The 16,915-nt window shown below is 36.8% G+C and overlaps 1 protein-coding gene across 1 annotated transcript in view; it reads right to left on the bottom strand.

The window, feature by feature from the left end:
* The window catches only part of MALRD1 (MAM and LDL receptor class A domain containing 1), a 628,554-nt gene extending 623,415 nt beyond the window's left edge, over positions 1–5,139 (bottom strand). Inside the window, exon 1 of the mRNA XM_059059255.2 lies at positions 4,941–5,139. Coding sequence (XP_058915238.1) covers positions 4,941–5,139 — 199 coding nt within the window. The remainder of the gene's footprint in view (positions 1–4,940) is intronic.
* Between the last annotated feature and the right edge of the window lie 11,776 nt (positions 5,140–16,915).

Raw genomic sequence — 16,915 nt, 5'->3', positions numbered from 1 at the left:
TGCAGCAGTACTCACGTGAGTATTATAAAAGTTGCATAGCTGTTTGTATACAATTCTCTATTCCAGAGTAGCAGCTTGGCCAAAAGATCTTATGACTTTTCACGAGTTTCTATAATCGTGAATACAGGGCCTTAGGAAAGTTATCTCTCTTGCATAGAGAAAACTTCCATCAAGTAAACTAATAAACTGTCATTTTTTCCCCTAAATAGGTTTTCAATTTCTCTCAATGTAAGTATTCTTCCAAATCCAATCAAGCATTTTAAGACTTATTCACTGGAAAGTCACAATTGTTTCTGGATAGTAGAGAACATTATATTCTATTCTTGCTTCTTTGATGGAAACTTATTTAAAAGCTGTGATTCAAGGTCCTCGCCTTCATTAAATTGATAACTTTGACAACAGAATGCAAGCCTTCTCTCAGGATTCCTAGTTAAATCTTTAGTGGCAACATTTACACATAGAAATGATAATCATTGACACACAAAAAAGGTATACAGGATGACAAACATGGCAGTAATTCTATCTATATAGATGACTTCAGACATTTTGCTTGTGGAAGAAACAGTTCACCATCTGATGTCACTAGGTGTCTTTGAGATTTTCAAAGAGAGCTCACAAACTGAACGTCCTTCTTGGATTATGTCAATTTGCACACTTGAGCCACAAAACAAGAACAGACCGCACTGCAAGACTGAGTAGTTCTAGTCAATTCCAGGATGAAAGAAATAGTGCAGATGAGAAATTCAGCTAGTTGGTAAACCAGTAATCAGTCACTCTAATATTTATTGACTCTATGTGTGACTCAGTCTTCTAGGAAATTGGGGAAATTAGATAAATTTCCTACCCTAACAGAGCTAACATTTTGATTTTTCATGACCTCCCTCAAAATATTAAAGAAACTGTTAGCAGCTCTGGAAGGATGGCATCATTTCATAAAAACATGACTCCACCAAGTTTGCCCAAATTGTTATGGCTTCTTTTGTTGAGACCATGATAGAAACCCTGTAGGATGGATCAAGACAAAATTCAAGTTTTAGCTTCTTTGGGAGAAAGAGTCACCATCCAGCCAATTTTCAGAATGCTCTGAGAGTGCCTGATACACTATTATAAACCCACTAATGAAAGTTATTCATTTTCTTATATTTTTCTTATCCCCTTTTCCAGCTAGTCTCATTTTTCTAGCTGAACTTGCAAGTCATTTTATTAGAGTTAAAACTTATCCTGGTTATACTTTGTATTAGAATTTAATTAACATGTAGACTGATTTCACTAAATTGTATATATTTACACCATTGAAGCATCCCATAAAGAAACAGTCTGGTCATGACTCTTTCTTCCAGATATCTGTAATTATTTTTCCAATTTTCTTCAACTAGTCTCCCCATATTTATTATTAGATTTCTTACACTTATAATTCTGTTGTGCTATGGATTGAATGTTTATATCCCTCAAAATTCATATGTTTAAGTCTCAATCCCCAATGTGATGGTATTGGGAGGTGATTGGGTCATGAGGATGGAGCCCATGAAATAGGATCAGTGCCCTTATAAAAGAGGAGGAGAGACCAGAGCTCTCTCTCTCCCTCTCCCCACGATGTGAGGACACAGTGAGAAAATAGCTATCTGCAAACTAGGAGGAAGGCCATCATCAGACACCAAATATGCCAGCACAAGGATCTTGGATTTCCCATCCTCCAGAACCAAGAGAGTTAAATGTTTGCTGTTTAAGCCACCCAGTTTACAGAATTTGTTATAATAGCCCAAATTGAGACATTTTGCTATGATGAATAGGATTTTTAGTTAATCAATTAAAAATATGCTTAAAACATTTTGCATCCAGTGTAGTGGTAAGCTAAATATTGCACATGAAATCTCACATTTCACTCTATTAATGCTTATCTTCAAGTATTTCAATGAACTTCTACAACTACTTTTAAAAGTAGTTGACATTTATGTCATCCTACCGAAGAAACAATGTACCTACTATCATCTGATTAAACACTATCACCTCTCAGATTTTCAGAATGCACCTCTAATGTAATTTTCACACAGTTCACACACAAATTTAGATTTATATGGAGTAAAGACCTTTTGAAAAAATTATTATTCCTAAATCCAAAAAAGTTTGCAAAAGAAGTTAGGTAATACTTCAAAACTTTATATTTCATCAAATCAAAGTATTAAAAATAGACCAAATGGAAATGTTCTTAAGCAAGACATGTAGGTAGGGGAGAAATTATTTAACTGAATATATTTTTCCATTTTGAGTCACAGTAATTTTAGCTCTAAAAGTAAATGTATGGAACAGTTAATGTTAATACTAACTTCAGGTATGCTAAAGTAATTATCTAATTACTGGAGTAATTTCTGAGAAAATACTGGAGTATTTTCTGGTAATATTTCAGTGGTAGAAACCCACTGCAGGGGATATATCTCAACATTGTAACATTGTATCAATAGTACAGTTCATAGTCTTATGGTTGACTTGGATCTGAATAGCAACGTAAGTAATATTACTGTTTTATTATTGAGTAAAACTAAAACAGAGTAAAGCCTTTATACATCAAATAATTCTGAGCAATTACTAGAAAAGAAACTAGATTATTGCTGTGCTTAATAGAATGAGGAAGACCAGGCAATGGGGTCTGCATACAAGCAGACATTGCAACACTAGAAACATAATTTTTTTAAAATACCCAGATCAATACCACAACATGTACTTCCCTGGCTCAGGATATTAATAAATTCTAATAAAGAGAGATTCTTGTCAACATTAGAACCAAATAGTTGTTACATCTAAAAATTATTTTTCTTGCTCATGATTTATTGTGTTGAATATTGTGTATAAATAGAATTTATTTCATTGTGAAGATTTAGTCATTTAAAATCTAATATCTTTTAAAACTACTGAGTTAAAATAATAGGTTAAGTATTCTGAAAAACAGGTCCATCAAGTAAAATAAAATAATTTTCAAAAACACTATTAATAGAATCAGTTGCATCCGAAATTCAACTTCAACTATGCCAATTTCATTTAGAAAAGTCAACATATTAATCTATTTCTTTAAAGCTCACACCATTTGGACTTTAAAGAGGATCATAGATTATTTTTTTTCCCCAAATGTGACTACTGAAACATCATTATAAAGTCAGCTTCAGTTAAAAAAAAAAAATCTTGTCTATAAGTTTAGCATCACAAATTTTCAAGAGAAAAATTGCTTGGCCATCATTATTCCTCCACAATATTTTCCCCCTAGTGTGGTGTACAAAAGAAACTCACGCTTTAAAGCGATTCTCAATTTTATCTACAGGTTATCCCATTTTAAATAAAATACCAAAGTGGAAACTTCTCAGAAATGAAAATGAAAAGCGAAAAAGCCAAAAGGTGACCTCCCAGTGTAACATTTAAAATGAAATTTGTTTATTCGACAAATCTGTTCCTTCACTCTCCTCTAAGGCTGGGGTTATTAGTATCTTTCATCCAGCTGAGACCTTTCCCACTCAGCGGCTTTCGCCTTCTTTCGCATTAACCTTTTCCCTGAAGCAGGACTACGCATGTTATCACAGCAACCATGCTAAAAGGAAGCTTCAGAGGGATTAATAAGGGAAGGCACTTTGCATTTCTTGTCAAACCAACGAGTGGTTCGTCTTAGCTGCTCACCAAAGAAAGCAAGGGCTTCCCCCAGACAGGCCAGGGAAAGGGCAGCACATACACATGTAGCATCTCTGGGGAAATGGAACAAATATAAAATGAATCCCTGTCTTAGGAATTGTTAAACACAAAGTGCAATCCAACAGCACGATCACAATCCCCAAACTATGGGAGAAAAATCCTCCACCTGTTTCCTTCTCAAGAGAAGAAATTAATCAGTAGTCACTCCTCGTTTTAAAGTAATAACAACTGAATATTTGAATAGAATTCCAATAATAGTAGAATCAAACATGTAGAACCTTATGTAGGAGAAGAAAATGAAGAATTCTGTAAACACTAATTAATATAGTATCTGAATAAAAAGTAGAAAATACTTTTGAGCATATTGCTCTAAAATACTAGACTTAGTGCCTCTAAATAATTGAGTCAATATTTACTAAAAATCAATATGAATGAACCTATTTAATTGTATGATAATGTTTTTTATGAAAGGTGACTGTAGGAAGGGCGCTAGTTCCATTGATGAAATGCAGTCTTCTTTCAGGATGTGATATTGCAAATAGAAACTACAGAAACATGCATGTCTCTACCCATATCTTCCCTTGGTGAACTTTTATTAATGTTATACCTGAAGTATTTTCCTGCCAGTAAGATCAGTTTATCTCACTTTATGACCTCTTATAATAAACTGGAGGTTCAAGATCACACAATTAGTAGATGGTTTACCCAGGATCCAAGTCTAGGCCCTGCACTCTCTGATGCTTGCCCTCTTTCCTCTGCCTTAGAATCAAAGGATATAAGTCAGTTATGCTCTGTGTATGAGAGGCACCAACTCACTTGGTGGTAGTGTCCTATAAGCAAAAATAAAATCTTCTCACTCAACCTAAAATTCATTTCAAATATTCCCATACTGAACTCAAACTTAAGCTCATAATTTCCATCACAGCATTTTAAAACTGCAGTCACAAGCTTCTTTCAGATCTTGTTTCACTGATATACCATTAAAAGCTACCTTTCTACATTTCACTCCTTCTTTATAATCGGTAAAAACTGATTCAAAACACGTCCCACTTAGTTAGAATCTTAGCAACTTGATACCATTTAATTAGAGTTATTTCTATTTGTGGATCTGTCTCTTTCTTAAAAAGAGTATTTTAGTTTCTGACTGACTCTAAAGGCATATAAATGGGATCCGTGCAGGGCCAGGTGTCTTAGCCTCCCCAGGTGGCTCAGCAGCCTCTGGACTAAAGGTGGACAGGACTTGGAGGAAGGAGAGGAAGGGAACTTACATCGCTGTTCATCGCTCATGTCGCCACACTGATCTGTGAAGTCACACACATTGTCAGGAGGCAAGGAGACCCCATTGTCACACTGAAAGGCTTCCATTCCTTGCTGAACCAGTACAGAGGTGAAAACGCAGGAAATCCAAAGGATACCAAAAGCTTCACTCTTTGGGAAAGCTAACATTCTGGCCAGGCAGAGGAGCATTGCTTGATACGTCTTCTCAGAGATCAGGCCGTTGTAATGGGTGGGTTCATAATTAAAAACATTCTTTCTCTCTTCTCTATTTTTTGATTTCCAGATTTGCCTCTTATGACTGGAACTGCTGGTAACTATCCGCAACTCTTAACAAATGAGTCCAAGGCAGTTCATCTACTCTTTCAAGGGAGTGTCTTTAGAAAATATTTAACTTGAACAATTGCACCATTTCTCTATCTAGCTAATCATAGATGTTTATTGCCCTCTGTACAACATTTAAGCAATTTAAGCCCTTACGATAAAGTTTTCTTTGAGGAGATAGCATTAACAACTGAAGGGCAGGCACATAAATGGGAGGAAAATTACAATAAAGTTATAAGTGACATAAAAATGTTCTATATTAATTCCTATGCTTAATCATGTTCATGTAATTTAGAACATTATTGTCACTAAAACTTATTCAAATACTTCAGGCCCAATTATTAGAATTGTTTCATGAGAATGAAATGCTTGTCCTCTATCACTGAATGGAAACTTTGCATTGCTTGCTTAGATAAACTGAAAACCACAGGATTTTAAAAACTGAAGGGACATCGGGGATCATTATTTTCCAAATCACACTACTTGGACCCAAGAAAGTTAAGGGATACTTATGAGGAAATACAGTATTTCGTATTAGAAACTGGAATTCAAATATCCTGCTACCGAGTGCAGTGGTTCTTCCTCTGCAGTACACGGATTTTCATGTCAATTCATCTTCATATGCTTTTACAAGTGAAACATACAATTTCAGGATCCATATTCAGAATGAACAGTACACTAAAGTTCAGAACACCTGAACTTTATATTATAAATAATAAATTTTATGAAGGTGAATAATTATAGAAATTATATGGAGTTAAATATTCAAAATATTCCTTTATACTTGATGTCTTAAAGGCATCTTGAAGTTCTATTCAGCTACCTTCTTTTAATTTGCAATATAACTGCAAGAGACGGAGACACCAAGACTATAAGAAGCGACTGGAGAATGCAGGGTGGAAAGAACCATAGATCAGGGACAGAAAACGCTTCTGTGCTTTTAAAGAAGATACAAAGAAAGCAGATTTTCCAAATATTCTAAGAAAAAAGACTCAGTAAAAACAATGTTCTAAGGTATGAGCATTCAGGATTCTAGGAGGAAAATCCATAATTTGCCCTATTATAATTGACCACTCCACACAATTTAGCATTTCATTGCTCTGTCCTCCATTCCAATTTCAGAAATATTTATTCTCCTTACCTCTCTGCTTTGTAAATGAATTCTAAGAAACACATTGCCTACTTCTCTCTTTGTATATCTCTTAAATGTTGACTACCCTTATAGTTCCACATTAGTCCTCCTCTCTGCTCAGATTATACTTTTTTCTAGGCTTTCTCTTCATGCTCATAATTTCAAGTAATATCTATACATTGTTATCTCCCAAATCTATATCTGAAGTCCTGATATGACATGTTACTCTAACCAGCATCTTAAGTGTTCTTCCAGAACACACACACACACACACACACACACACACACACACACACACACACACAGCCTAATTGACTTGCCTACTTGAATCAAAAACTAATTTCATCTTCCTTCCCCCCACCCAACCAACCAGTCTGTCTTTACTCCCCTATTCTATATTTCAGTGAATGGAGCCTTCTTCTGTCCATCTTGCCAAGCCAGGAACGTACATGTTGGTCCTGGACTACCCTTACCCGTTCTACCCGTCAATCATCAAGTCTCATGCATTCTATGTATGTCAAGACTCCAACAATTCTCAACTCAGCAATACCCTGAACCAGATGTTTCCACTACCCAAAACTCATTTCCCATTCTTCAGGCAGAGTGATCATTCTGAAGCATAAGGTCACTACTACATATTTCTGGAAGTGCCATATTTCCTAGCACGGCTTGCAAACACAGCTTACCTTCTGCAGTTCACTGCTGATTACATCTTCCTGTTCTCAATCATAATCTTACTCAGTTATTACACTAGTAGTTTTCTGAACATGCGACCTCTAGACTCCAGATCTGAGATCCCTTTCCCACCCCAAGCACCAGGTGAATACTAATTATTCTTTAGTTTCCAGCTTCAAGGACTACCTCTAAAGTATCCTGGCTTATTTTCTCAGGCTGAGTTAAATTTCATTCCTGGGTTCTCTCACAGCTTTCTGTTCTCACTGATCTTAGCACTTCTGGGGCTGGTGTGGTCATTGCATGCTTACTTCAGTGATTCCTCCATTAGTCTGTAAGATTGGAGCTGGACTGTGACTTTCTCACTATTGTATCCCCAGTTACTAGCAAAGTTCCCGGCAGATAGATGTTGCTCAATAAGTAATTTCTTATTGAATGTAATTTATGAGGGCTTACCATCATTTCAATTTTTTCTAGGCACATGTAAATAAGTGCAAGATGTGAAATTTTTAAATGCCATTACGTAAAAGATATATAATTCTTATAGGTAAGGACAAGAGAAAGGGCCCAAATTTGCTGTCTCTCTGAAATAAGAGATATTTATCCAAAAAGAAAAAATAAGATATACATTTCTTGTGTTCAATGTGGCTTTTCTATTTCTAAATCTCATGCTATTTTTAAAGGCCCTTTAGATTTTGAAATTGCAATTTGTGTTTCATTGGCAATGCACTGCACCATCCCCCTACACTAAATAAGTAAGGAATGCATCATGTCAAAGCTCATTCCAGGTTTTGCATTTTAAGGAAGGAAGGAAGGAAGAGAAGGGAGAGAGTAAAAATGAGAAAAAGTTATAAAGAAGAAGGAAGAGAAAGATGAAGCAGAAGAGTGTAAAAAGGCATGCAAACACAGAAACATTTCAGTTTTACATCCGGATTCTGAATTCAGGTCCCCTAACATTTTATACATTCACTATTTTCCATTTAGAAAAAAATCACATATTTCATTGCTGTCATAGCTGTTTATTGTCTAGTTTCAGCTGGGAAACTCCTTTATTAACTGTTACCACCTACTAAAAATAACATTACTCCATACTGTTTCAAGTGCCACTCATCATTTAGACAAGAAATGAACTGGAATGGTGGCACCCAAGGTAAATCAGTATAATCCAGTAGTATAATAGTTTATAAAGCAAATTTATATTTTGTTGCCAAAAGATAAAGTTATATTCAACTGATAATTTCTTTATCACTTTTTCTCTACATATACCAAAAGGGGCTAAAAAATAAACTGATACTGGTAGCAACCAGGGTTGTTTTTATCTAGTTTATTGAGGAAAGCTAACAAGTCTTAGAGATCCAGTGTTGTAACACTGGGCTGCGGGCATCATACATATTGTCTCATTATGTCCAAAACATCTTGCATTGTTCCCTACTTCTACTTTTAAAAAAATATTACTCAGTTGTCCAAGATCACAAAGGATGGAGCTTGACTATATAATTTTAATTGAATTATATTGCTTCTGGATGAGACTCCCAAGAGGCAAAGTGACAGAACAAATTCATTTTAAAAAGAAATGACATACTGTTTTACCTTTTTTAAAAGATTGAGCACCTACTTTACATTAGATATTGGGCGTAGGGAGATAGGAGAGATACAATGAAAGACAAGACAATATACCTAACTTACAAGAATTTACAACCTGGGAAGTGCATATAAGACCTTTATAAAAAATGTACACACACTGATTCTAATTTGGGCTTAAAAAGAGTGGATTATATTTTCTATAAAAAATAAGCCAATTCTCAAGCTACAAAAAAGGTAGATGCTGGATGGAGTGAGATATAAAATGCTTTAAAATATATTAATGAGCCCTGAGCCTACAAAATGCAGAGTAAATTCCCAAGAGTTGAAAGGGAGATAGGAGACATAGCCAACGCAACAGAGTTTATTACTGAATGACTGTCCTCAAGAAGATTTTAAGGAAAATTCCAGAATTAATGTGAAATAATCATTGAAAGAAGGTATGAGATGCAAGAAGAAGTGGTGAGTAAATACTGAAGCTCTATTGCAGATAAAAGTGCCCCAGAACCCTAATCTTGAAAGATGAACTGAGAAAGGTCATTAAAAGATTTCTATCTACATAAGATAGGGAAATAGAACTGCTATCACTACAGAAAGCCAGAGGAAGAGTATGCTAGGAAAAAAATTCCTGGCACCTTCAATAAGGATTCCCATAGATTATGACCATCCAAATAAGAGCTTACAGTGAAAAATTAACCAGCAAATGACATACAAGACTCTATGACTCAGGGCCAGCACAAAAAAATAAGCAAAGGTACAATTAGATACCTGATAATGTCATATATAGGCAGTATGTCATCGTGAATACAAAATAATTATGTATCAAGTGTTAAAAAGATTAAATTTTTAAAATAAGCACTAGGAAGAAGGGACTAGCCATGCTTTTGTTAAAGTGACGAGGAAATATATAATCACTAAGAATGAAAGAAAAATAGATGGTATAAGTAGGAAGAAAATAAACAAATGAATAAAGAATTTAGTGAATTGGAAGATATTTTTTAAATGTACAAAATGCACCATAGAGATGTATGCACACATTTTACAATATAGTTTAAGACTGTGGAACATAGAATGGTAGGGTCCAAAGTATGACTAAATGAAACTTACAGGGGAGATTTTTTTAAAAAGAATGGAGAGGCAGTATTTGAAATAAAACTTTTCCAGAAATGAAGAAAGTCATGCATTCTGAGGATTCAGATGACTGCAATGACTGGAAGTACTTCGAATCTCTTACCCCTCCCCTCCAACTTCCCTTGATAAAAGAAGTAGTCCTTTCAATTATTCCAATTCTCTACAATCTCTTCTAGAAAACAGAAGCAGAGGGAATGCTTCCTAACTTATTCTGTGAGGATAGCATTACCCTATTACCAAAATCAGACAAAGACATTAAAAGAAAGAAAAGTGACAAACCAATCTCTCATGAACATAGATATAAAAATCCTCAACGAACTACTAGAGAATTAAACCAAAAATATATAAAAATAATTATATGCCACTGTACATATTACCAAGTGGAATTTATTCCAGGTATGTAAAATCAGTTCAATATTTAAAAATCAATTAATATAATCCATCACATCAAGAGTCTAAAGAAGTTATATGATCATGCCAACTGATGCAGTAAAAGCATTGGACAAAATCCAACATTAATTATAATAAAAACTCTCAGAAAACTAGGAATATAAAGAAATTATCAACTTGATAAAGAACATCTACCAAAAACCTATAGCTAACATCATACTTAATGGTGAGAGGCTAGGTGTTTTCTCCCTAAGATCAGAAACAAGGCAAGGATGTCCTCTCTTCCTATTCAATATCACAGCAGAAGACCTAGCTAATGCAGTAAGACAGGAAAAGAAAATAAAAGATATACTGATTGGGAAGGAAGAAATTAAACTGCCTTTGTTCACAGGTGACATAATTTTACATGTAGAAAACCTTTTAAAAATCACACATAAAAACCTCCTGAAACTAATAAGTGACTGAAGCAAGGTTGCAGGATCCAAGGGTAATATACAAAGTTAATTGCTTTCCTATATACCAGCAATAAACAATTAGCATTTGAAATTTAAAACACAGAACTATTTTTATTAGAACCCCAAAAATGAAATGTATAGATATAAATCTAAAAACTTATGTAGAAGAGTAGTATAAAGAAACCTATAAAATTTTGATTAAAAAAATCATAGAAAATCTAAGTAAATAGAGAGATATCCCATGTTTATGGATAGGAAGACTTAATGTTGTCAACAGCTCTTCCCAACTTGATGTATGGATTCAACACAATTCTAATCAAAATTCCACCAAGCTATTTTATGAATATCCACAAAGTGATTCTAAAGTTCATATGGAAAGGCAAAGACCCACAATAACCAACACAATACTGAAGAACAACAACATTAGAAGACTTCACAACAGTGTGAATACACCACCTGACTTCACAAGTTAGTATAAAGCTATAGTAACCAAAACAATGTGGTACTGGTAAAAGAATAGGCAAATTAATCAATGGAACAGAATGGAGAGTCTGGAAATAAACCCACACAAATACAGTAAGTTGGTTTCTGACAAAGGAGCAGAGGCAATTCAGGGGAGAAAGAACAACCTTTACAACAAATGTGTCGGAAAAACTGGACATCCACATGCAAAAAAATATTAATATAAACACAGACTTTAGAACTTTCATGAAAATTAACTCAAAATAGATTATAAACCTAAATGTAAGAAGTTTAACTATAAATTCTAGAAAATAACATTGGGGAAAATCTAGGTGACCTTGGGTTTAACTATGACTTTTTAGATATAACACCCAAAGCACTATACATAAAAGAAAAAAAATGGGTGTTTGATTTTATTAAAATTAAAAATGTGTCTCTGAAAGACTGTTAAGTGAATGAAAAGACAAGCCACAGACTGAGAGAAAATCTTTCCAAAACACTTATCTGATAAAAGACTTGTAATCCAATATAATAAAGAACGCTGAAAATTCAACAACTAAAAAAAATCTAATTCAAAAGTGGACAAAAGAAAAATGGATTATAGACTCTAATCCAAGACCAGAAACCATAAAACTCATAGAAGAAAGCACAGGGAGTAAGCTTCTGGATGTTGGTCTTGGCAATTTTTTGTTGTTTGTTTGTTTGTTTTTGAATTTGACAACAAAAACAAAGACTGCAAAAGCAAAATTAAACAAGTGGGACTATATTAAACTAAAAACCTTCTGCAAAGCAAAGGAAACCAACAACAAAATGAAAAGGCAACCTATGGAGTGGGAGAAGATATTTGCAAATCACATATCAGATAAAAGGCTAATATCCAAAATATATTTTTTTAAAAACTCACACAGCTCAATAACAAAACCCCCCACAAATAATCCAATTTAAAATATGGGCAGAAGAACCGAATAAACATTTTTCCAGAGAAGACATACAAATGGTCAAAAGGTACATGAAAAGGTGTTCAACATTACCTGGGAAATGCAAATCCAAATCATAATGAGATATCACCTCACACCTGTTAGAATGGTTGTCGTCAAAAGACAAGAGATAATTGTGGGTGAAGATGTGGAAAAAAGGGAACTCTTGTGTACTGCTGGGAATGTAAATTGTTATAGCCACTCTAGAAAGCAGTATGTAGTTTCCTCAAAAAATTAAAAGTAAAACTACCATATGATCTAGTAAGCCCATTTCTGGGTATATATCCAAAGGAAATGAAAACCGAATATCAAAGACATATCTGCACACCCATAGTGATTGGAGCATTATTCACAGCAGTCAAGATATGGAAGCAACCTAAGTGTCTGTCAACAGATAAATGGATAAAGAAGATGTGGTATACGTATACAATGGAGTATTACTCAGCCATGAGAAAGAAGAAAATGGTGCCATTTGGGACAACATAGATGGACCTTGAGGGCATTACACGCAGTGAGCCAGACAAAGAAAGACAAATAGTGTATATCACTTGCATATGGAATCCAAAAAAGCTGAACTCATAGAAGGAGAATAGAATGGTGATTACCAGGGACTGGACAAGGGGGAAATGAGGAGATGTTGGTCAAAGCATACAAAGTTTGACTTAAAAGATGAATAAATTCTGGGGATATGATGTACAGCATGGCAATTATACTTAATAATACTGTATTAATAATACCTGAAAATTGCTAAGAGGATAGATCTTAAATGTTCTCATCACAAAAAAAGAAATGGTAATTATATGACATAACAGAGGTGTTAGCTAATTCCGTGGTGGCAATCATTTTTCAATATATAAATGCATCCAATCAACATGTTTTATACCTTAAACTTACAGTGTTATACATCAACTGTATCTCCATAAAACTGGGGAAAAAATTTTAATGAGGGAAAGTTATGAATACTTACCTCACCTAAGAAGATATACAGATGGCAAATAAGCATATGAAAAGATGCTCAACATAACACATGTGCAGGTCACTGTGAGTCAAAACAATGATATAATACTACACATCTATTAAAATGGCTAAAATCCAAAAAAGGAGGAACTTTTATCCCCTGCTGATGGGAATGCAAAATGGTACAGTCACTTTGGAAGACAGCTTGGCAGTTTCTTATAAAACTAAACACACTCTACATCATGATCCTGCAATCACACTCCTTGGTATTTAATCAAATTATTTGAAAACTGTGTCCACACAAGTTATTTATAGCACTTTATTGATAATCACTAAAAACTGGAAAATATGAAGAAGTCATTCAACAGCTGAGTTGATAAACAAATTGTAGTACATCTATACAATGGAACAGTATTTAGTGATAAGAAGAAATGAGTTATGAAAAGACATGGAGGAAATTAAATACTCTAAGTAAAAGAAGTAAGATTTGATTCCAACTGTATGTATGACATTTCAGAAAAGGCAAAACTATAGAGTGGGATAGAGAGGGTGGGAGGGAGACGCAAGAGGGAGGATATATGGGGATATATGTATGTGTATGGCTGATTCACTTTGCTATAAAGCAGAAACTAACACCATTGTAGAGCAATTATACTCTAATAAAGATGTTTAAAAAATAAAAAAATAAAGATTTCAAAGTAATTTTTTAAAAAAACTATAGAGAAAATGAAAAGATAAGTAGTTGCTAGGGTTCCAAGGAAGGAAGAAATTGAGGGGACACAGAATTTTTAGGGTGTTGAAAGTATCCTATATGATACCGTAAAAGTGGATACATGATTTTATGCATTTGTTAAAACCCATAGTCCTGCACAACACAGAGTGAACCCGAATGTAAACCATGGACCTTAGTGAATAATAATGGTAATATTGGCACATCAGTTGTAACAAACATACCACACTGATGCAAGATGCTAATAATAGGAGAATCTGTGGGGGTGAAGCCAAACTCTCTGTACTTCCTGTGCAAAGAGCAATTCTCAGTAACCCTAAAGCTGCTCTAAAAAGTAAAGTCTATTAATATAAAAAAAATTAGGCTGAGTCCAGGAACTGAGCAAGAGATCATGATTTTTATTGGGCTGACAACCATCAACCTTCTGCACCTCCATTTCTCTCTTTTCTGCTGGCAGATGTGAAGCAGCGCCCTCACTGGCTGCCCACCTGTGTTTCCCCCTCCGATGCCAAGCTCTAGTAACACTATCCACAACTTCCTGCAGGTCAAGGCCATTCAGCTGCCCCTCTGACCTTGAGGATCATTATGGAACCTCAGTTACAGACTCTTGGCTTCTGGCAGTTAGATCCTGCTACCTGGTCTCAATTATTTCAGGGCCCCACCATTCCCTTGGATAAGAATGAGCCACATTCTGTGACCATTTATCCTATCAAAAGGTCTGGACTGCAAAGGAGTCACCACTGAACGTGGTGCTGCTGGTGACCCTTTCATCAGCACATTCCTCATGGTCTTGGTCAGTGACGTGCCCTCTGGGCTCCCCCCAACCCTCCAGCGTGTCTCCCTCAGCAAAACTCTCTGCCCCGGAAACTCGGGCATATCTACTTTGCCTTTGTCCATCACTTTCTCCAGGCTTGTAAGCATCCCCCGAGAAATGGGTTCACCCCATCCCCTGGACTCTTTGCTAGGGTTTAAAATCCTGTGTTGTGAAAAAAGTCCTTGAATTATTGCTTACGCAGGCCAACATTCCAGAACCTTCAAAATCCAGTCCTGGGGCTCTCTTTAGGCTCTGGATGGTATGGCATGTATGACTGATTCTTACAACTTCTATAGTGTATAATTTCTTTCCTTTGTTATCAAGCCCAGCACATCCACGGACAGGTCATGCTGGGATTTAACTCTAGTTATGGGCCTGGCAGCCAAGGAGAGGAGACAGGGACAGCTCCTAAGGAGGGCATCCGTTGCCTTGAGGAGAGATCTCTGCAGCATCTTGTCGCATGGGGGAAGTGCTGGCCCTTGGAGGGCCCTCTCCTACTTCCCCCCAGCCGTGCAAAGGAACGATTTTGGAGAGGGTGGGGGAAGAGAATGGGGTAGCACGTGGGGAAAGGAGCACGAGCTACAAGAGAAAGTGCCAAGGTGCAGCTGTTGGAGCCGCCCTGGTGAGAGACTGAGTAGAAAAACAGACGGCGACCCAATCACATGGGATGACAGAACTTGACCCACCACTTCTGTGGCAACCAGGCCAGGAAACTAAACCACAACCACTGCAGCAACTGGCACAGAATGGTTAGGACTTGCTCAATAACTGCCAGCTTCTCTCCTTTCATACCCCTGCTTCCAACTCAAGATCAACCAAAGAAAGTCAAACACGGTCCCCAAACCAATCAGATAACATGCCTCACATTTTACTCGTTACTCCACCTCCAGCTTCCCCATGACAACAACGTCCAATGAGGCCACACCTGAAGCCCTTTTTTTCATTTTAAGACTTCCCTACTTCCCTGCCTGCCTTTGAGTCTGTGCGAATGACGGCGACTAACTCTCTTGCTAGACCAAGCTCGGAATAAAGAGCCTCTGTGTGTTCTCATTTGGGTGGTCTTTGTTTATTTCCACATCGGTAAGAAGGTTAACACCCGTTCCCCATGCCTTCATTCTAGCTGTTCTGCCCATTCTGGGAGAAAGGATGCATCAACTCAGGATTTCAGAGACGAAAGTGCATTAGATGTGTTTAAAGTACAGATACTCAGTGTGTGCAGAAATTTATGTTAATTCTAGCAGCTAGCCACTCTTTTCCTGAATGCCATAGCACTGCCAGCTTGGGGCGGGTACAGCCAGTACACCCGCCGAGAGGGGCTCCCGGCCAGCCTGTTACACCCACAACCAGGATCCCACCCCACTCCCCATGACTCCAGGGTGGAGAGAGAGAGGTCAACAGAAGGTCAACGTTCCCTCACCCCTTGACGATACCACACCACCCATAGGCTCTGAGGGTTCGGGGCATTCACGTGGATGTTTTAATCTCACATTTCAGGGTCTAAGGTATTCGCAGCCAGGGCCTGACCTTAGAATAGCAGGCCTGCCGGCTCTCACTCTGAGCCTTGAACTGCTTGCTGAGGACGTGCAGCTTCTCATCATCTCTCTGCGGGGCACCAATACCACTTAGCAGTAACCAGCCAACTCTGCTGTCTTTGAGAGCTTTGGTTTCAAATAACCTAATCGTTGCATCCTCGAGGGCATTTATTTCCCGGGTCACTACTGGTAAAATCATTAGCAGCTGGGCTGTCACCTTGTGTCAGGAATTATTTTGCCCCACATACCATTCTGAGTGGTGTCCATTTTACCCACAAGGTCATGAGTGCACCAGTCCCCATACCCCGTCTTACCACCTTTTCTCCTAGACCATTCTTGTTATGCAGGTCTAAGAGCGGATGCTGAAATGGAAGACAAGATACTAATCAGGCAGTAGGAGGGCCGGTCCTCATGAAGGATAAAGGGCTGGGAGATGGAGGAGCAGGAAGTGTCTTCTAATACCTTGTAGAGAAGCGAGAAGGGAGCTGGGATAGCAAGAATCTGGGTCTATAGCACAGAAAATTTTCCAGAAACCATCCCTTCATTGTTTAGACATTATAACAAAGCTAATGACATAAACTTAGAGAAAGTTTTGTGCTATAATAGCCTTTTTTCCCCCCAAACTAAACGTATAATTTTTGCCTTTAAGACTTGAGAATATTTTGCTGACAATTTTGTTCCCACAGGACTTGGGTATATAGTGTGATGATCACATTCTTAGTCGAAGAGCCATCCAGAGACCCTGGAGTAATCAAAATTGTATGATCTCTCAAACTGTGGGGTTCTATTGCTTTCCTCCACAGTGGGGTGG

Source organism: Kogia breviceps, chromosome 3 (genome assembly GCF_026419965.1).
Source record: "Kogia breviceps isolate mKogBre1 chromosome 3, mKogBre1 haplotype 1, whole genome shotgun sequence".
NCBI lineage: Eukaryota > Metazoa > Chordata > Mammalia > Artiodactyla > Physeteridae > Kogia > Kogia breviceps.
Note: the sequence above shows the minus strand (reverse complement) of the source record. Positions and strands in the feature narration are given on the sequence as shown.